Raw genomic sequence first — 22,458 nt, 5'->3', positions numbered from 1 at the left:
TAAATCCGGCGTAGCGTGATCGCGTGCCCGCGGTCCTGCGCGCGGAGAGGAGCAGGGCCTCCGTTTTAACGATATTTGCGTGAAATTCGTCGATTTAGGAGCAACAGTGTGAACTTTTCTCCCGGCGGTGACGTAAAGCAGCGGCGGCGGCGACCGGCCAATCACATTCCAGCAGGCTGGCGGAGGTTACCCGGGAGATTCGCTGCGTAAGCCCGATCAGCGCGCGCTGTGTGTTTACCTGTTTATTGTTTATTTGCTGTAAAACTTCGCGTGTTTTGTCGTTTTCTGGCGGTTTATGGCGGATTTTAACTGATTTAGCGGAGTCTCTGTGTGTCAGGTTAAAGCTTAGCGCTGAAGTCGCTCTCAGCAGCGGCTCTGAACAGGTTGTTTTAGAGAAATAGTTTATATATGGATTATATTCACAGATTTTCTTAATTTTTCCTTCTCTTTTTCATCATTTTACAGCATTTCAGATCATTTTCCAGCTTATTTTTACGATATACGCGAATTTCAGACTGAGTTTTGCTTTAATCTGTTGTTTTATTGTTTCTATTTGCTATGGGTTTATAGCTGGAGGCATTCATTTGGAAAAGAAAAGTGCATTTAAGTTATTTTTTAAAAGTATACGTAATATGGAAAAGTACATGACATATTCCACCGAATCAGTGCCATTTCTGTGCCCAGGAAATAACATGTATACAGCTCTGGATAAAATTAAGAGACCACCTCAGTTTCTGAATCAGTCTAACCAATTTAGCTATTTATAGGTTTATGTTTGAATAAAATGGCTAAAATAACAAAAAAGATGCAGAGCTTTCAAACCTCAAATAATGCATAGAAAATAAGTTCATATTCATAAAGTTTTAAGAGTTCAGAAATCAATATTTGGTGCATTAACCCACATGTTTTCACGCATCTTGGCATCATGTTCTCCTCCACCAGTCTTACACACTGCTTTTGATAACTTTATGCTAGTTCTGGTGCAAACATTTAAGCAGTTCAGTTTGGTTTGATGGCTTGTGATCATCCGTCTTCCTCTTGATTATATTCCAGAGATTTTCAATTTGGTAAAATCAAAGAAACTCATAATTTATAAGTGGTTAAAGATTAGCAATCGTTTGAATGAACTGGAAAATATATACATTTAAGCTTTTATTTTATTGATAACAACTCTTAACATGATATTGGTGGCTGATAATGTGTGTAATAAAGTGTATTTTTGAATCGTTAAGCTTATTTATTTGTGGGACCGCGTCTTTGTCCGCACCGCCTATTGGAGACATGGTGTTTATTCACTTTGTCTATGGGATCCAGCGGCTCCCAGTGGTGTATAATGATATCGCATTTGTATTTGTATTTGGCTTGTAAGCGCTGCATTGTTGCTAGGTTACCAGTAATACATGGAGAGCTTTGGTTAAAGTGCATTACCGGCTGATAATGTCACTCATAAAACTCTTCTCAGCCAATCACACTGCAGGGTCGGAACTAACTGTGGTATAATTAATATTATATTATGTAAACTATTCAGTTCTCTGAATAAACTCTCTGAAGTTTCTAAAAGTCACAGTAATTGATTGAATCTGCCTCAGTTTAGTAATGCATTCCTTACCCAGAGCTCATCTTCTTGTCTTGATGAAGCATCAGTTCCACATTGTTTGGTGATGTATTCATATTACCGGCTGCAGGAGTGGAGAAAAACAGTTGCTCAGCAGTTGCATAAGCAGGACATTGTCTGATTTAATCAGGCCTGTGTTTGGATCAGGACTGGTGTCTAGTGGTGTGTTGTCCACAGTGTTCTGTTCAGAGTTGGACAGTAGTCTGTTGTATCAGTCTCTGAGTAGATATGTGGATAAAATATCAATATGTGTGAATAAACTCTTGGCACTGCAGAAATCAGTGCAGTTACAGGTATCAAATATTCCTGAATCTACTTGAAAATGCATTTATTAAAAGTCCATTCATACCTCAATGGAACTGCATTTATGTTTGAGTAGTCTTTAATTTTAAAACTTTAATTTTAACTTTCAGTACATTCAGTTCACGTCCATCCAATTGTTTGTGGACACCCCTCCTAATAAAAGCTTTTATTTAATTTAAATTAGACCCATTCCTGGCACAGATGTGCAAATGCACATACAATAAGAGACCACTTAAAAATGATGATTCTTTGATTTTGCCAAATTGAAAACCTCTGGAATATAATCAGGAGGAAGATGGATGATCACAAACCATCAAACCAAACTGAACTGCCTGAATTTTTGCACCAGAAGTAAAGACATAAAGTTATCCAAAAGCAGTGTGTAAGACTGGTGGAGGAGAACATGCCAAAATGCATAAAAACTGTGATAAAAAAACAGAGTTATTCCACCAAATATTGATTTCTGAACTCTTAAAACTTTATGAATATGAGGTCTGAAAGCTCTGTATCTTTTTTGTTATTTCAGCTATTTCTCATTTTCTGCTAATAAATGTTTTAAATGAGAGTATTTATATTTGGAATTTGGGAGAATTGCTGTCTGTAGTTTATAGAATAAAACAACAATGTTCACTTTACTCAAACATAAACCTATAAATAGCAAAATCAGAGAAACTGATTCAGAAACTGAAGTGGTCTTTTTGTTTTTTTTCCAAAGCTGTAGTTTTCAACTAATGCTTTTTTAATTCAGCTCTTTAATCACACAGTGGCATCGGTAGTGCACAAGTAGGGCCTAGGGATGTGGGGTCGATCTCTGTTTTGGTCACTATCTGTGAGAAAGTGTGTGTGCTGTCCCTGTATCTGCATGGGTTTCCTCTGAGTACTCCAGTTTCTTTGTGCCTACTTTGGTTTTTAAGAGTGTAATAATTACAGTGTATAAGCATGTGGTAAACCAATGGTAGAGTAGAAAGATTCTACTTTCTACTCTCTTAACTGTTGGTCAGGAAAATGTGTTCCCATTCATTACTCTGCAGTATAGATAGTAGAGGTTAAATACTTCTGTATCATCTTAAGCTTTTTACTTAAAAGTAAAAGTGTAAAAGTACTGCTTTTAAAACTAAAAGTAAAAGTAATGTAAGGGGAAAAAAGAAAGCCATTAAGGACAAAAGCTTAGGTGGCGCCACAGAGTCCTATACAGTTATTAACCTCTTGAGAACCTGCTTTCTGCTTCTCTGCACCATTATACTTCTTTTTTTTTTTTTAATTGACGTGAATCTCAGGCAAAAGTTTCTATAGCCGGCCCAAAAATAAATATGTGTCAGGTAAAAATTCTCATTGAATTTTATGTTTAAAACTAGTTCATGTTTGTTCAATCATCTCTAGCAGATTAGATATATATAACTTATATTTTTCCCCATTTAACATGAATTATAGTAACTTAAAGACCTTCGGGATAATGTCTTAATGTCATTTCTCCTAGCTATTTGGAATTAGTAGGACTCATAGACTGTGTATAGCTGGACAGAGCATCGTCTCTCAAAAGTAAAGCCACCACAGGTCGGGCGCCCCCTGCTGTTCGGTTGCAGAAAGCTGTGTAACTCCACCCATCCCCATAGGTTTCAATGGCAATTCAAACTTTCAATCACGTTTTTCTCTAATATACTGTAATTCTACCTCCATTATTTAAATGCAACAGCTAGTGTAAACTCTGCTTATATTGTCAATTTTTTATATCCCCACAGAACTCATTTTTAAAAACGTTATTCAGCTCTATTCAAAAAAGGTGTGGTTATTGTAAAAGGGCTGGTTATGGGCGGGACCAATAATAGACCGCCAGCTCCGCTCTGCTGCGCTCTGCAGCCTGTGACCTCGAGGCAGCCCTCAGGGGCGGGTTATTTAAATGAGTAGGCTGTCTCTCCACAGTCTTTCTCCCTCCTTTGGTCTCCACTGCACAGACTCAGGTATCAGGATCACCAACATGGCGGAAGATTTTGGTAAGACTTAACAAATATGTCCTCATCTGGGGACAGTAGTGTATTTTATTTATTATAATTTTTTTAATTGTAGCTACCTATTATTTGCTAAAATGTGTCAGAAATGCCATATGAAGCTTAGAGATGATGCTAAACATACAAAGTTTCAAACATAAAATTCAATGAGAATTTTTTCACATTTATTTTGGGGCTGGCTGTAGAAACTGTAGAAAAAGAAAAACGAAATAATGAATTGTTTTTTTTAAGTTTCTGATTTTGATTCTCAGTTGAATATAAAATTAACGAATGATACACGGATTATATCTGTCTTCCTGTTTCATGTTGCATCACATGGTTTCGTGATTTCTGTATGGTCTTATGATTTGTGAGGTTTCCGCGGGAAGCGAGCGTAGTGTGAGCGTTGTGTGAGAGCAGTGTGAGCGCAATGTGAGCGCAGTTCAAAAGCAATGCAAAAGCAATAGGAGTGCAGTGTGAGAGCAATGGGAGTGCAGTGTGAGAGCAATGTGAGAGCAGTGTGAGCTGGGTTTGTGACTGTAAATGATGGGTTTAAGGCCGGCGCGACAGGTCGAGAAGGCCGCTGAGTAACGGCCCTGAGTCTGACACACGCTTTCCCTCTGTTCTGCTTCTGCTCTCGCGCTGATCCCACCGGCTGGCGCTGTAAAGGGCTGCTGTTGAACCCTCTGATGACACTTCCTGAGCGCGGCGGGAAAGCGTGCTCTCAGCATTCTGCGTGTGAACACGTACGGGACAGATACAAAGAGAGGTCATCTCCGCTAATCTTTATTCATCACAGTACATCACCTGAGGGGAAACAGAGCAGCTGGTACTGTCAGAGTGAAAATCTCTTTCATCTGCTTCAGTCAACTGTCATAAAGCTCGCCGGGCCAGGCCTGATTACAGTCTCTCGTGTTTGGCAAGTTCTGAAACTCTCTCTCTCTCTCTCTCTCTCTCTCTCTCTCTCTCCTCCTGTCGCTCGCTCACTCGCTTCCGGAGCTGTGCAGTACTGATAAAATTCAGTACTGTGATTTAGCCTGTACTGATAATTACATTATAATTATGTTATCTAAATTAGGGAAGAAAAAGCTTCTTATCTGTGAAGTAAGTGTTTATTATCTCCGTAAAACACATTACAGCATTACAATAAATACAAACTGAAAACAAAATGTTTTCCTTAAAAACATCTCCTAATCTCTCCTCCTCATCTGAGTTTAATAGAGTTATTTCTAGTTCTCATCATATTAATCAACACCTGGTTTGGTAATTAGTAAATTTGGTAAATCAGGTGAGCTACTGACGGAACTGAGCATAATATACACATGCTGGCTGAGGGAAATCATCCAGGAGAAATCTGGAATCTCTACACTTTGTTCTTCAGCTCAGCTCACATATAACATACTTAGTTAAAAATGATAAATTCTTGTTACATTTTACTGTATTTATGTATATTTGCATCTGTTCAAATCATATGTGATGCTTTTTTCAGGTAAAAAAAAACATATTGCTGAGATAAATGGATTAGTGTAATTTGCTTTGGTGCCTAAAAGTTTTGCACAGTACTGTATTTTATATTTTAGCTTCCAACCAACTGCATGCAATTAATAAAATGAAATTGTTTCTCCTTCAAACCTTCTTTTTAAATTAGCAGATTGAATAAAACAATAGATCTATTGAAACTAAAAAAAAAAAAAAACTAATTTAGCTTAAATCAATGAATTTTAAAGCAGTGCATCCAGTGTTGGCCCGTTGTATTAGCACAGCCAGATTGCTGTCAGCAAATATCAGTTTGAAATATCAGCCAAATTTAATCATTGGCCCGATGCCGATTATTAAAAAAAATGAATCATCGGCCAGTACTATTTTATTTCTGAAATCATTGTGCGTTCCTAATCCCAATAAATGTTTCTGACCACAATTGTGTAAGAGGCATAAAATTTGTGTTACATGATAATAATACTGTTGCTAACAAGTTGGGTGCTTGGTGAACATCTAGCAGGTTGAATATCTAGACCAGGCAGCAACTGAGAGTCAAGAGAAGACACTACTTACAGCCAGTGGGATTGTGTAGAGAGAGAACCACATGATCAACCATCAAAAATTCTTGTCGGCGTTTACCAAAACAACTGAAAGCCTCATAACTGCACTATTAAGATTACTATACAGTCTAGACTGTATATTATAGATGTGTTAGTGTGTGGTACGCAGTTGAGACACAGACTTAATGTCTGAGGTTGAAATAAGACAGGCTCCTCCAAAATGTGCAGCAGATGTGGTGCACCTGAATCTAATTTAACACAGTTTAATTATAATGTAAGACAATTACATTTCTATTATTATTTTTTTTAAATGGTAAAAATTATTGTTAAAAATAAGGTGAGAAATGGTGGTTTGCTTGGCGTGTTGTGTGTTTTGTGTTTTGAGTTTTCTGAGTGGAGCTGGACAGAACTCAGCGTTATCTTTGGCCGCTGGTCAGACTTTCCATCTGCTGTAAACACCACAGACAGAGGAAGGATGACAAACACGTTCTCACATTACATAATCAATATCAGGAGGATGATAATGATATGAGTATGTGCCACTGAGGGCAAGAGTGCAAGAGTGCTCTGGAGAGGGAAGTAGAATACTGCAGACCACAAGAATACAGTAACTGTGAGTGCTGGAGTATTGTAGTTGTGTCATTACATTACTGTGTAGGTTTTGTATTAGCAATGCAACTGGCAGATAATAAACTGTATGCTTATTATTAGTCAAAACTTTTATTGGGGTATTGAGTTAGTCTTCCATTCAGAAGTCTAATATATTCAAATGTATTATATTATATTATATTATATTATTAGGGGTGGGCAATATAGCCCTAAAATAATATATGATAACAAAGCTCTTGGCAATATGCCAAAATCATAATGATCCAGAATGTCATGATACTAATAATGTACTCCAGATATCATCATATATCCAGGATTAAAGTAAAATAAATTATACAATATATAATCAATATATAATCTGTCTCTAATAAATATATATAATGGGAAATGAGAATAGTGTTTTTATTTAGCTAAAAACAGTAAAAAAGTAGTACCCTGATGTGATAATTAGGGGTGGTTGATATGACACGATATTTCAGGGTATAACATCGTTCACCATATTCAAAAATGTTGGCGATATTATTGCATACAAGAGTGGAACACACCAATATATTAGATTATATTAGATTATATAAAATTAGATTAGATTAATTAGATTATATTAGATTATAGTGGAGAGTGATATGAGACCCATTGTGCTCTCTCGGACTCTGGCTGCTGATTGCAAGCAGAATGACTCAGATTATAGTGGCAGCACCTTAGTCCGCTGGACCACCTGGAGTCCTCTTAATAATTTCTGTGGCCTTAAACTGTCATGCAGGAGGTATGAGAGAACAGGTATAAATGCAGCTATTTTTTAATGTAACAAAAAAAGATAAAAAAAAAAATTACAAGATTAGGATAACTTATTAAAAAAGACTAAGAGTAACTAAGAAAACAATAAATTGAAAGCTGTAAATCACACTGGGATCAAAAACAAACAAACGTGACACAGGAACAGAATACTTTTAAGGCATATAAAGCAAAAAAAAAAAAAAACTCCACGGGGCTTATATACACAATAAGGGTAAAGAACACATGGGACCAGTAACAAAGGGGGCGGGGTAACAAACAAGAAGGGTGGGAATATAGATGACAGGGCAGAGCTAAGGCAATAGAAAAAAAACAATAACACAGGGCCATGTGCTCGAAGACATCAATTTGCCCATTATGATTACATACTGTATGTTTTAGTTAATTATGATTTTTATACATTTTATACATTATACAAATCCATTTCCTGAATATTCCTAATGTGTAAATTCATTGCTGTTTAATTGGATTGTCATTCTTTTTGTGGCAGAAAATAGTCTTAAAATGGCAAAAAAACATTGTTTATTGCAGTTGTTTTTGTTGAAGTTTGAGAGAAGTGTAGAGGAACGTACTGCAGCCGCAGGAGAACCATGGAGCTGAGGGAGCTTTGAAATATAGGATAGTAGCAGGTCTGAGAATGTTTTTTTGTAACTTATGCTCACAAATTTAGTTACTATTTAGTTAGATTAGCATATATTATGATCTTATGGCGTGCCACAGGGCTCTATTTTAGGGCCTATGAAATTTAACATTAATTGTGACTGTAATGTGGTTATTAAAGTAAAAAAAGCACTGTGTACTCCAGAGTCTAGATGGGTTAAAAATAAAGGTGCTAAATAGTTCATTTTATATAAAGCTATGCCGTGATAAGCACATTATAGCAAAGTAACAAATCAAATTTTAATCTTTAATCTTTCGTAGATCGGTTCTTGATAATATTAATTTTTACTAATATATATTTTTTAATAATAGGTCTATGCTTCTTCAGTGTTGCAATGTTAATTAACATCATTTAAAACAGATTTCTCTCATTCTAACATCCCGAAAATAATTGTTTTTATAAGCTCAGTTTTAACGCTCTACTTACTAAAAAATTGACACGTTTAATTCGGGCTCGGGCTCAAAATGCTCAATATGTGGGGGGGGTCGGCTCAGGCTCGGGCAGAACGTGCACAGGGAGAGCCACATCACCAAACTTCTTGATTAAAATGTGTGGGATGCTAGTGGCTGTTCCAGCTGTATGAGATGGATAACCACCGGACACCATCCGGGACCTCTGTAACTCCATAACATGGCCTGTTTCCTCACTTTACTTCATTTTACCTCGATTCTACCTCACTTTACCTAAATTCTACCTCACTCTACCTCACTCTGCCTCATTTTATCTTGCTCTACTTCACTCTACCTCACTCTGCCACATTCTACTTCACTCTACTTTGCTTTACCTCACTCTGCCTCACTTTACCTCGATCTGCATCACCCAGCTACTATATTATACCATGCTGTACCTCTCTCTACCTTACTCTGTTTTAATTTTGCCTCATTCTGTCTTACTCTACTGCATCTTACCTCACTTTACCTTACTCTACCGTGCTCTACCTCACTCTATTTCGTTCTACCTTAGTCTATCTCACTGTGCCTCACTCTTCTTGAATTCTACCTTACTCTACCTTACTCTGCTTCAATGTACGTCAGTCTACATCGCTTTACCTTAGTCTACCATGCTAGAGTTTGCTCTACCTCACTCTACCTCAATTCTACCTCACTCTACTTTACTTTCCCTTGCTCTGCCTCACTCTACCTCACTCTACTTTACTCTACTTCATTCTGTCTCACTCTGCCTCAAACCTACTTCTACTTCTACTTCTCTTCCTCACTCCACCGCAATTCAATCTCAGTTGCATCTTCATTTAACTTACTTTACCGTGCTCTACCTCACTCTGCCTTGCTGTACCTCACTCTGCCTCAGTTCTTCCTCACTGTAAATATAAAATATATCATGATAACAAGAAAGATGCATCCATTTTTGCAATGATGTAGTTGATAATGGGTGTAAAGTAATCCAAAACATCTATACCAGTTTTCTAGAGTCATACTTCCAAACTAGAACTGTTTAGAAACCTTTATTTTAAATAAAGATTATTTTGTTAAAGAGGAAAATGCTTTTGTACGTGGTTTAAGAAGTGAACTTTGCTCTTGTCTTGCAGCACCTTGTACTAAGTCAGGCTTTAGTTTCTGGGTGTGTTCGCTCAGCAAGCGAAACCCCGGAGTTGGTCAACAAACAGAGGGTGTGAAGTGTCTCTGGGAAATGTTGAATGAAGTCCTGGGAGAGAGGGAGGGGCGAGCAAGCTTTGTGTCAGGAGAGAAAGGGAGGGAAGGAGGGAGGGAGGGGGCTGTCAGGCCTGCGTGTGTCTGGACTGCAAATCTGCACAACACCATCTCCCAGAGCCCCCAGTGTTACTGCACAGTTCAACAAGCCAAAGTGTGTTTCCTGTAGCATCTCCCAGTTTAGCCATGAGGACAGCTGCTTTTTTACCCTCTATAATGGAGAAGAGTGGTTATCTCACCACTTTCAGGATGTTTTCCCTGTTTTTATCCTTTCTGGAGTCTCAGTTGCCTTGACGCTTTTCCCGCTTCTCAGTAAAGCCTGATAATGGATGGTGCTGGAGACCAATGGGAGGCTTTACAGTAGAATGGCAGGAGAATGTTTTATACATTATATATAACCTACATTCATTCCTCCTTTTCTTTGTATAGCCTTTAAAGTCTATAACCTCAGGGCATGTGTAGCTGATGTAGTGAGTGGTATTGTGTCGTTAGGCGTTTATCAGACGCTGTCAGCTCTTTCCTTTGGTTTTCTAGGAGCTTCCTCCTGTTTGTGTTGTGTAATGGGCTCTGCCTGGACATGCTCTCTGCAGACTCACCGTCTGACACATTTACATCATGTGTTTGAGTTCATGAGTGTGTACTGATATCACTCTGCTTCCTGGAATTCCTGTTAGGGGTCACTGATCAGAATGTATTTTTTCTTTTTTCATTTTTTTTTATTTAAAATAAACTAAAAATAATGTTTAGTTTTTACTACTGTGTAAATAATTGATCATCTCACTGTATGTTTAGTTTATACATATTTTTTTTCCCAAACTATATAAATTAAATTGGTTTTAGAGCTGCAAAAAAACAATAATTTAATTGTTGAAGAAGTTTTTGATTATCATTTATTTAAATACAGCTTTGGGAAAAAGTCAAAGGACCACTTAAATAAAATGTAAAATGTTAAATTAAAGTAAAATGAACATTCTTGTTTTATTTTATAAACTACGATAAACATTTCTCCCAATTTTCAAATAAAAATATTGTCATTTAGAGCATTTATTTGCAGAAAATGAGAAATGGCTGAAATAACTAAAAAGATGCAGAGCTTTCAGACCTCAAATAATGCAAAAAAAATCAAGTTCATATTTATAAAGTTTTAAGAGTTCAGAAATCAATATTTGGTGGAATAACCCTGGTTTTTAATCACAGTTTTCGTGTACCTTGGCATCATGTTCTCCTCCACCAGTCTTACACACTGCTTTTGGATAACTTTATGCCTTTACTTCTGCTGCAGAAAATCAGTCAGTTCAGCTTGGTTTAATGGCTTGTGATCATCCATCTTCCTCTTGATTATATTCCAGAGGTTTATAATTTGGTAAAATAAAAAAACTGTGTCTCTTATTTTTTTCAGAGCTGTATAATAAATATATTCAATATTTTTTGTATAATTTGTTGCTTTCAGTTTTTAAGTGTAGCATGATGATATTAAATGCATTTATTTTCTATCAATGTATCATACATGTTTTTATTTACTTTTCCACTAATATAAAAGATCAGAAAAACTCCAGTATTAATATCCTGTTAAACACTAAAACCAAGCATGTATTTGCAAAGTTGCAGCAATCAAACATATCAAAACAGTCCAAGGGTCAAACACAGTGTGGCAATAATGAAGGACAGAGTCGAAGAGATACAAAAACAGGGTCGTGACGGGAGAGCTAACACAGACAAGAAATAAACACTTTGTAAAGTGGAGAACCATCAATATTCAGTGATGAGTGAGTGAGGTGAAGGTGTATATATAGTGAGTGGCACAGGTTTAGTCAATATTCAGGTGATGAGCTTCCTGTTAGTGTCATGTGCAGTGTCATGTGATCGAGTGAGAGAGTGATGTTAATTGTGCATTCTGTTCCTAATGCTGCACCCAGGCTTAGTGGAAATCTAAGGTTACAGTAAATAAGAGGACGCACTTTACTCACACAAATAAAGAGTTTTCAAGAGAAAAATCTGTGTAGATTAACATCCAGCACTCATTTGAAAGAAAAGTTTTTATTATTTTTTTTTTATTAAAGTTTGTTTGCTTAACTTAGCTTAGCTTTACAGGTCTCGGCACCCAGTGGCACCCTCCTGAATTAGAAGGAAAACATGGCGACACCCTTGTTCCTTACTAGTGTCGCATAATTGCACCTTATAATCTGGTGCGCCTTAGTATGAAAATAGACCAGAAAATAGACATTCATTAATAGTGCGCATTATAATCGGGTGCACCTTATAGTGCGAAAAATACGGTTCTTGTTTAGGAGTATTTTATCCTCTATTTAAGAGTTTTTAGGGATATTTAAGATCACAGTATCCAGAAATCATCATTATCATCATTATTATCATGGGCATCAAAATGTGAGATTTTCTATGATTCCCATCCTTGGGATTTAGCTGTTTTCATATAGAAAACATGCAATTTGCTATTGCATAAAAAAAATATTATGATGAAGCTAGACATCATGCTTTAACAAGCCAGCAGTGATGATAGACCTGTGGTGGGTTCAGTTTTATAAGATGTTTCACTATCCATGTTTTTTTACACTCATTGGTTGGAATAATCTAGCGTTTTCGCCCAATAGCAAATTGCATGGTTTCTATTTGAGCAGTGCTGAATCATGAAAGATTGGTATGTTTTTATATGAAAGTGTTGATATGCATGTTTTTCATTAAGTGTGAGTCCACGTGTTTATAACACTTACGTCATGTTTAAGAAAGCATTCCAGTTCCAGACAGTAAAAGCAGTGCTGAAAGGAGCTGAACATTAACCAGGCTGTTTTTATTTTCTTCCAGTCTCGTCGTTTTTACATGGATGCAGTGTTTCTGAGGGACTGAGGGGTGGAGTATAAAGGGACAGACGGCTGGGCGTCGGCTCCATGGCGGCCGCGGCCGGCAGCTCCGGCGCGTGTGCCCGGCCCGGCTGGGTGGCATTCAGCGAGGAGTCTGAGCAGACAGGTATGAACCAGCGGGCTGGTTTACTCAGAGCACTTCCTGGCACTGACCGCGGGCTTCACTGAGCGAGCGTGTCCTTGCCTTCTACAAATACCTGCTGGGTGTGAAGACCTCACCTGCCCTCTTAACTCCTCACAGCAGACTGTGGTTTAAGGGCAGGGGGGTGTTTTTCTGTGTCTCTGCTGTGTAAAGCCTGCTAATAACACACTGTAAAACACTACTGTCCTAAGAGCAAATTCCCTATAAGTGTGCTAAAGCCATGCACTCAGAATGTGAGTGTGTGCGTATGGGTATGTATGAATGTGTGTGAGAGAGAGAGCATTACTACATTCAGCATTACTAAAAAACAGTCCGCCTTCTGAACTCTGTAACTCAGCAGCTCTGTTAACTTAGTAGGGGTTTTATATCACTGTGTTTATAAAAACATCTCCAAAGCTCTCTTCATGGGAGAATTATTATAGATGTGCATTTCAAAGCACTGCAAGTTTATCGCTGCATATCTCGTCCTGCAGGTTTTGAAATATCAGCACAATCACGCCTCCAGATTGTTTGGTCTGATTGTGTGATGCAGGCTTTTATACAGCTTTTTAATCAGACATATGGTTTCTGTGTAGCAACAGATTTTTTTCCTATGGGAATGTATGGGCGCACAACATTTTGCACAATTTAAATGTGAACACCCGAGCAACCGCCTGAGACAACACAGCAACCCTTTTGCAACCATTAAGAAACATTTTGGCAACTGCCAAACATATCGCAGCAACCACTTACAAACACCATTGTAAAAACCTGCAATACAATAGTCATCAATTTTCATCTCCATAGCAATCACCTGGCAGACCAGAGCAAGGATATAACACCATAGCAACCACCTGGAAGACCATAAAAACCATTAATCAACTTCATTGCAACAGCTATTTATAATCATAGCAACCACTTGCAATACAATTGCAATCGACTGTCTTGATTATAGCAACCACCTGAGAGACCAGAGCAAGGACTTAACAACACCATAGCGACCATCTGGGAGACCAGAGCAAGGACATAACAATTTCATAGCAACCACCTGGAAGACCACTGCAAGCACTTAGCAACACCATAGCAGCGGACAGGGGATCAGAACAAGGACTTAACAACACCATAGCGACCACCTGGGAGACCAGAGCAAGGACTTAACAACACCATAGCGACCATCTGGGAGACCAGAGCAAGGACTTAACAACACCATAGCGACCACCTGGGACACCATTGCAAGGACGTATCACCATAAAAAACACCTGGGAGACCAGAGCAAGGACTTAACAACGCCATAGCAGCCACCTGGTAGACCAAAGCAACCATTAGTCAACTTCACGGCAACTGCTATTCATATCATAGCAACCACTTAGCAACACAATTGTAAAAACCTACAATACAATAGCCAGTAATGATCAGCTAGATAGCAAAACACCTCATCACCACTTTGCAACACCATAGCTACCAGCTTTGAGACCATAGCAATTCTCTTGCAACCATTAACTTAACTTCGTGGCAACTGCCATACATATCATAGCAACCACTTAGCATTACCATTGTAAATCCTTTCAATATAATAGCCATCAATTATCAACTCCATAGCAACCATTTAGGAACCACCCACCAACAATTTTGCAAGACTATAGCAACCACCTAGGAGACCACAGCAAAGACTTAACAATATCATAGCATCCACATTGGAGACCACAGCAATCATTTAACAAAACCATAGCAACCATGCAAGCCATCATTTAGGAACACCAAATCAACTAACAGGAGTACCAGGAGAAATCTGGACGAAGCTCTGTTCTTCAGACTCGCTCTCAAAAGATCTAAACTACTTTATTCAAAATGAGAAATTTACCTTAATCTGAATCTGTTGTATTTGGATCTGGAGTTTTTCCAGTGAAATCTCTATTATTGCTGAAGGAAATGGGTTTAAATATATAGGTTTAAGTCTGTGTGCTGTACTGTATTTATACTGCATGTTCTTCTTGAATTGTACACTGGTCTTTGTGACTCCATTATAGCTCTAATATTCATAGACATGCAGACAAATAGACTTTTTTCATCCATATGAGGAAATCTGGCACTAATTTGATCGTTTCCCGCAATCTGCAGTCCATCAGTGTTTTGTATTGTTTGAGCATTGGTGTTCAGACTTGTGTAAAAGCATCACTCAGTGTTTCTCATGCCAGCGTGGCGAGTAGCAGTATAATCAAAACTCTGCGTATCCTAATGGTATGATAATAATATACAGTTCTGCAGAACACAGCTGTTCTGACTTGCTTGGTCTCAGTTCAGGCCAAGAATTTATCAATGGTTTCAATTTGTTGCCGACACTGGAATATTTTATAACTCCTCAGCTGCCATTTTTATTGTGTGAGCATTTCATGAGAGAAAGGTTTTATTGCACATATTGTCATTTTATTGTCAATAAGATGTTCAAACTATTTACAACTGTTAAAACAGTTTATTTTACCCCAGTAAATGATTTCCAGTAATGTGCTTAGGTTTCCTAAATCCTATGCACAGAACTCTATACACAGGATTCTGTATTTTTTTAATGCCAGGCCAAGAAAAAAAAATTTGCAACACCTTTTTCAATAAGCTTCTGCAATGTCACAAGATTAAATTCAATCAAGTGCTGCCTTAATTAATTTTTCACCAAGATCTTGCAGCAGCATTGATGATGGTAGAGTCTCACCACTGCACAAAGCAGCTCTTCTCCATCCAGCACATCCCAAAGATTCTCAATGAGGTTAAGATCTGGACTCTGTGGTGAACTCTCTCTCAATCCATGTGTGTAAATGATGATCTCATGCTCCCTGAACCCTGAACTCTTTCACAATTCCAGCTCCATGAATCCAGACATTGTCATCTTGGTATATGGCCGTGTTCATCAGGGAAGAAAACAAACATCTATTGATGGAATAACCGGGTCTATATTCAGTATATTCAGGTAGTCAGCTGACCTCATTCTTTCAGCACATACTGTTGCTGAACCTAAACCTGCAGACCAACTGCAGCATCAACCACACATCATTTACTCACTTAAATCCAGGTGGTGACTTAAGACTAGTATTAATTCTGGTTTTCTAGAAACCTAGATTTTTTTAACACAAATTAATCATTTTTCCAAGTTTGTCCCCAACTGTCTCCCATAATTCACTGTTTTTACAGAGCCCTAGTGACATGTAAGCAGTATTTAGTGATATGCTGTAAACACAGTGTTGCTACTGACGAGTCCAGAAGGTAGTTTACTTTTTATTCATGCTGAAATATGAATTAAATCTCATAACTAACTCATAACTCTTACACGTGATAAGATCATCTGTTAAAACTTTCTATGAATGTTGCTATAACCACATTCATAACATATTATAATGCAATCTTAAGGAATTATAATTAATTATTAAGCATTATGACTTGTGATCATAATACATTATAAGTTGTGCTTATGTCCCACAATGAAAGTCTGTCACTTTACTTAGAGCGCACAAGACCTGTAATAATACATTATAATGGACTATAATTAATATTATATTCAAGGCAAGAATAATTTATCAGTGGTTGAAAATATATTTATAGTATTATTTAAGGTGTGTTTATAAGTTGGAAGCTTTTTTAGTCATGATAAAGTCTGCAAATTGGGACTGAGTTTCTTGGTATTGAAGTATAACATGTTATAAACACAGCTATTATTAATGCATTATAATCACAGTTCATGATGCACAATAAACATTGCTATAATGAATTATACATTTTTATAAATATGTATAGCCATGTTTATAATGCCTTATGAGTGCATTATAATGTGTTATGAGTATGTTTATAGAGTCTTATAGAGATGACATTCATAGAAAGTGTTACCAAGTAGCTATATATAGAGAGACCACTTGCTATTTATAGATACAGTACAGTATATGTTTGAGTAAAATGAACTTTGTGACCCGAATTGCAGAAAATGAGAAATGGCTGAAATAACAATTTCATCTTCAAAAGGCTTTCCCAGCCTTTAACTGTTCAGGTTATGCAGCCTTAGCTTTCTGTTCTTAGCAGATAGAAGTGGACCATGATGTGGTCTCTTTCTGTTGTAGATCATTTCTTTTAAAATTAGATGTATTGTTAATTCTGAGATGATGTTCAGCTCTCCACACTTGCACAGAGTGCTTATTAAAGGTACTGAAGCCTTTCTGTTAGTTATTGACGATCTCTGTTGATTGTTGCAGCAGTTATATATATATATAACTTGTTACTAAATATTACGCAACTCCACGTTCTAACAAGTATAAATCATTTTCGTTACTTTAAGCAGAAGTCCCTGGTGTCGTAGAGATGTCCAGTATCCCTCCGTCTGCAGTGGACTCCTCGGCCTGGTCAGATGCGCCCCTGGTGGCTATGCAGCAGCGTGACAGCTGGGTGCAGTTTGATGAAAAGCCTTGGTCTCCATCTCCACCTCCACACCAGGTAAAAGGTATGACACCTGAAGAACTGTTTCTAGTCTGTTGCCTGATGATAAATATAACATTTTTTACATTCTATTGATTGTATTATTATTGACAAATCTAGATTTTAAGATTTAGACTATTATAGCTTTACAGAAATGTGGTAGAAGGACAGAAAATCAGACAAAACATTGAAGGTACAACCTTACAGAACCTACAGTGAGTAACAGAGCCAAGGAAAAACTCTTTGGAGGACTCTCTCATCTACCTTATTCTATAACATGTACTATCAAGGCTAATATATAAGGAGGGACCCATCCTCCTCTGGTCAAAAATTAATGTTTAAAAGTCGTTTTACATCCACATATGTCTAATATATTCAGATGAATAGCCACACCAGCAGTGGAAGCAGTAAGAAAAATTCTAGGTAGACTTTATATAAACTTTGATGTAATCGGTAATGGAGAGTGAACAGCCAGTCTGAGGCCGTTGGCATAAACTGGAGGGTGGTCAGCTGATCTGTGGTGGGTGGTGGGGAAGCCTGACTTCCAGAGACTTCTATCAGTATCAGGCTGGAAAGACTACTTTCTGCAGACCTTTTACCACCCCCTTTATATAACTTTTTTGATAGTTTTCTTTTATAATGAATCCCATTCTGTTGGGATTGCTTTCCAAGCAAGATTTAACAGATTGGGAATGAGCAGTGTTGATTGTGAGCACAGTACAGACATTTTAGCCAAAAGTTCGTAAATAGACAAAAGGAGAAGGAAAAATGCACAACAGCAATGAGAGGGTTTTTTTATTTATCAGACCTGATAAATAATTGGACTGATCTATCTGTTCAAACTAAAACAGAGCGCTGTTGTCACGAGCGCTCCATCTTTCTAATTTTATTTCTTTTTTTTTCCATTTTCTCCCTAATTTACACTGCCAATTACCCAACCGACTCATTAAGACTCCCCCTATCACTAGTAATTCCCCAAAACCAGGAGGGTGAAGACTTTGCCTCTTTTTGAACTGCTGCTGATGCAGCATTACCGAGTAGCATCACAGCACATTCGGAGGAAAGCGCAGCGACTCAGTTCAGATACATCAGCTCACAGATACCTTGTGCTGATCAACATCACCGTTTATAGTGATGTAGGAGGAGAGCGCCATCTACCCACCAAGACAGGGGAAGGCCATTTGTGCTCTCTCGGGGCTCCGGCAGCTGATGGCAAGCTGCATGACCAGGATTCTAACCAGTAATCTCCCGATCATAGTGGCAGTGCTTTAGACTGCTGGACCACTTGGAGCCCCGCTCAATCTATTTGAAAAATAGAAAAAAAAAAGTCAGAATATGATCAGGGGTGGGCTTGGTTGTAGCTATAAAAACATTGTAACAAATTTCAGTATACAGACAAAAGAAGTGGTTGTGGCTAAATAGCTTGCTCTTTTTACAGTAAACTCAAACACATTATTGGTAATAAGCACAGTTATTAGCCACTGGAACAACTTTATAGCTCCTGTGATGCTTCAGAAGATGAAACCGAATCTTCACGTGAAGCATTGCTCTTTTGCTGAATTGTGTCAGTTTAGTAGTATGGAACTGTTTAGACAGATTTGGATATAGGTCACGTTAAAAAGCTATAGTGAATACCCTTTAATAAACATCAGATTTGGTGAGATATGGGCCACTTTACCGGCTTTTTGTCTTGTTTTTTGTTTGTATATTTGAAGCTTCTGAGGTGGTTTTGGACACACTGTGGAATACTCAATATGAAACGTTGAGTGTTGGGTTGCCCCTTTTTTCTTTTTTTTTTTTTTTCTTTTTTCTGTTTGTCTTTCTCTTTCTCCTTGTCTCAGACACACACACACAGACGCACACACACACACGCACATAGACGCATGGACGCTTGCACACACACAGTACCCTGGTGCACTGCCAGCAGCCGACTCTGAGCAAATCCCTCATGAGAGGGCTGGGAGCAGCAGCACTCAAATGGCCAAACCCTTCTAATTAACGCCACACTGAGTTTGTCTGTGTGCCTGCACTTGCTTCCAGTCTGCCTGAGGGAAGGGTGATGTAGCATCAGGTCTCTTAAGAGAAGGCCACTGCAGGATTGTGCTCGGGCATGCAGGATTCTCAACTGGTCCATCTCTTCTGTCTCAGAGCTGTTTTCTTAGTTTATCTTGTTTTATTATTATTAATGTGCTGTTCATCAAAGAACTAACAGAATAGACTTTTACACAGAAAGAAGTGTTAGACTGCAATGCTATTTGGAAGTAAGAAAAAGGTCACGAGGAGCAATAAATGATTAAAAGTCATTTCTGTAGGCTAATGCATGTGCCAGTTGTCTCAGAATGGAGTTGTAGAGGTTCCTAATTGTGTCCTGTGATAGAAAGCGTGGTGGCCTCTATTTTTGGCCATTTCAGTCAAAATTGTGGAAATCTAAGCTTACTGTAAATAAACTTAAGAGCTTTACTCACCGAAATAATTAAATTAAAGAATTAGAGTTATATTTGCTTCAGTGCCCTCCAGCAGCAAGACCTTCGGAATAACAGGAGTCCACCTTACATTCAGCTTAAAATACCCTATATAAACTGAAAAATATACCTAACCTTTTATTTTAATAGTAACAACTCTTAACCTGATGCCGATGGCTGATAATGTGTGTAATAATGCGTGTTTTCGAATCGCTGGGCTTATTAATTTGAGTGGACCGTGTCTTCTTTACTGAGCCTATGGGATCCAGCAGCTCCCAGTGGTGTATAATGACTTTACATTTGTCCTGTGTGGGCATTCATACTCTGATTACGTCAGGAAAACATGGCGACGCCCTTGTTCACTTAGATTTTGGCTCCCTAAGACGTGTACAACATACAAAAAATCAAGAAAAATAGCCGTCGCGCTAGGAAAGTGTGGTACAGTTTTTTACGCAGAGATTTACATCATTGTTAGCGATTCTAAAATAATGTTTTATGACAGGATTTTTTGTAAGAATAAAGTTTAAGTGTTCATCTTGGCAGAAACATTAATCCTCCAATGCAGAGTTCCTGCAGATTTTGCATGAATTTGAGTGTGAATAGCACGTACGATAGCATCCCACACATCATTGATAAGTCTGGCTATGTTGCTGTTAATGGCATTGTATCTGTGTCTTGAGACGGCAGCATTGTCCTGTTGGAATAGTGCACTAAAGTGTGCATTCAGAAAAGCAAAGATCACTGGTTGCAGGACCTTATTAGCATAATATTGGGCTCTCAAAGTGTCTGAAATTGATCTTGCTGCTGTCAATGGATGTCAGTAGATGACAGTCTGGCCTGACTCCCCACCAAGTTTCAATCCTTATAGTTGATTCCTTCTGTATGCAACTTTTTTTTTTACAATAAATGTAGTTGATTTAGATGGTGTAATGCACTGTAAGTTTGCTTAGGGTGGTGTACGAACAGAACTGTCAGCAACTCTGTTCTAATCTCCAGTAGATTCTGGAGATCTCTCTAAATCTGCCTTAAACTACCTGCATGTGATTCACACAGCCTCGCTCAGCCTCAAGTGAAGCGCAGTGACATCTGCCTTAGTGCAGTTAAAAATATTGGTTGTCTTAGCAGCGCTGAGAGATTGATCTCAGTAACATCTCCCACAGCGCTCACAAATTGACCAAGTGTGGGATGCCAGAGACACTGTGTTGCCATGGTGATCTCAGTAAATCACACCATTACTTCATTTGCTAAAGCTTCATATGAGCGAGCGCAATGCATTTTTATGCCTGACTGGGGAAAAAAAGAGAGAGTTTCCATTAAGGAGCGTTATGGAAGAAAAATGATCCATTTGAAATTTGCTGCTTTGAGATAACGGCTTTTGGAAAGCCTCGCAATCCTGTTACACGGAACGCTGTTCCCTCACGGGCGCGCGCCGGTTTCTGAGCCGCGGTGACTTCAGGAAACCAGTGAAAATGAATCAACCTTCTTTATTGGTTTCTGGAGCTTTCTGCTGCAGCACAGGGTCTCGTTTCTGGTTGGCCGGTTATGCAGTTATTGACAAAACAGCATTGCAAATAGAGTATGTAGAGTTTATAGCTTGATAGGGTTGGAAGTATGGCCGGTAATATAACACTGATATGCCAAAAGTCATGGGACAGCAATGTGATGCCTTGGAGATGCACCCACACCTGTATACACCTCTCTAGTTAGTATTAGTTAGTAGTAATATGTCCCTAAATTAATATAACAATGTTGTGTGTAATTTTTTTTCAATATTGATATTTTTGGCGATATGGCAATGATTTCAGCAATAAACTAGTGCATTGAACAAGTTACTGTATTTCAGTAATTCTGTTTAAAATGTGAAATTCATATATTATAAAGATATATTATAAACAGAGCGATCTATTTTAAACTTTTATTTATTTTATTGTTGATGATTATGGCTTACAACCAATGAAATCTCAAAAATCAGTATCTCAGAAATTAGAATTTGAATATTAAATAAGACCAATTTGTACTTTTGGTAGTGTGGGCAGTGTGCCAAGTCCTGCTGGAAAATGAAATCCACATCTCCATAAAAGTTGTCAGTAGCAGAGGGAAGCATGAAGTGCTGTAAGATTTTGCAGGAAAACAAAACTGCACTGACTTTAGACTTGATAATAAAACACAGTGGATCAACACCAGCAGATGACATGTCTCTCAAAAACCATCACTGATCAAATTTTACATTTCACTTGTTGAAATCAAGGGAGCAGATTCTGGAGGAAGAGTGGAGAGACACACAGTCCAAACTGCTCAAGGTCTAGTGTGAAGTTTCTACAATCAGTGTCTTAATTATACCCCTCTAGCCCACAGCTGCCAATTTATAACGTATTTCTCCTTTTTTATAGGCTCAAAAGTAATTAGACAAACTAAAACGATTAAAAACTGACATGCCAAAAGTCATGGGATAGCAGAGCAGTAGATAGATTGACTATGTAACATTGAAGCGTTATCTCAGGACACGTCTACAATTGTCCATGTGAACAGGAGTCACATTAAATGTAGGAGACCCCACAGCTTCAGGCTGTGGCAAAAGTCATGGGACAGGATAAGTAGTTCTTGTCCTGTAACGTGTGGCATGTCATTGTAAATGCTGAAAACTCCCCCTTCAGTCTGATCATGTGCTCTGAAAGCACGCTGTGGAGATGATCAGACAGGGAGTGAGTGGTAACCGCCTCACTGAGAGCTGTGAATGTACTCAACTCTCCAGACAACTTTCTGACAACCTGCGTGAGTGGAAAGCTGTGGGGAAGTGACTAATCCGTTCACGCCGCGGACAGGAGGAGCAGTCTGTGAGACATTTTTGTGAAAAGTGTGAAAAGGCAACTGTTCACTCT

General features: G+C 38.2%; 1 protein-coding gene across 4 annotated transcripts in view; it reads left to right on the top strand.

Annotated features, from left to right (window-relative positions):
• The window catches only part of ston2 (stonin 2), a 73,929-nt gene continuing 51,471 nt past the window's right edge, over positions 1-22,458 (top strand). Inside the window, exons 1-3 of one of the 4 annotated variants that reach the window (XM_022673240.2) lie at positions 1-206; positions 12,492-12,653; positions 16,984-17,142. In XM_022673240.2, coding sequence (XP_022528961.2) covers positions 12,575-12,653; positions 16,984-17,142 — 238 coding nt within the window. In that variant the 5' untranslated portion in view covers positions 1-206; positions 12,492-12,574. Of the gene's footprint in view, positions 229-7,884; positions 7,973-12,491; positions 12,654-16,983; positions 17,143-22,458 lie in introns of those variants that run through there. The other 3 variants (XM_022673241.2, XM_022673239.2, XM_022673242.2) reach the window with 3 other exon arrangements.

Source organism: Astyanax mexicanus, chromosome 14 (assembly GCF_023375975.1).
Source record: "Astyanax mexicanus isolate ESR-SI-001 chromosome 14, AstMex3_surface, whole genome shotgun sequence".
Classification (NCBI taxonomy): Eukaryota; Metazoa; Chordata; class Actinopteri; order Characiformes; family Acestrorhamphidae; genus Astyanax; species Astyanax mexicanus.
The sequence above is the reverse complement of the archived record's forward strand: the minus strand, read 5'-3'. Positions and strand labels throughout refer to the sequence as shown.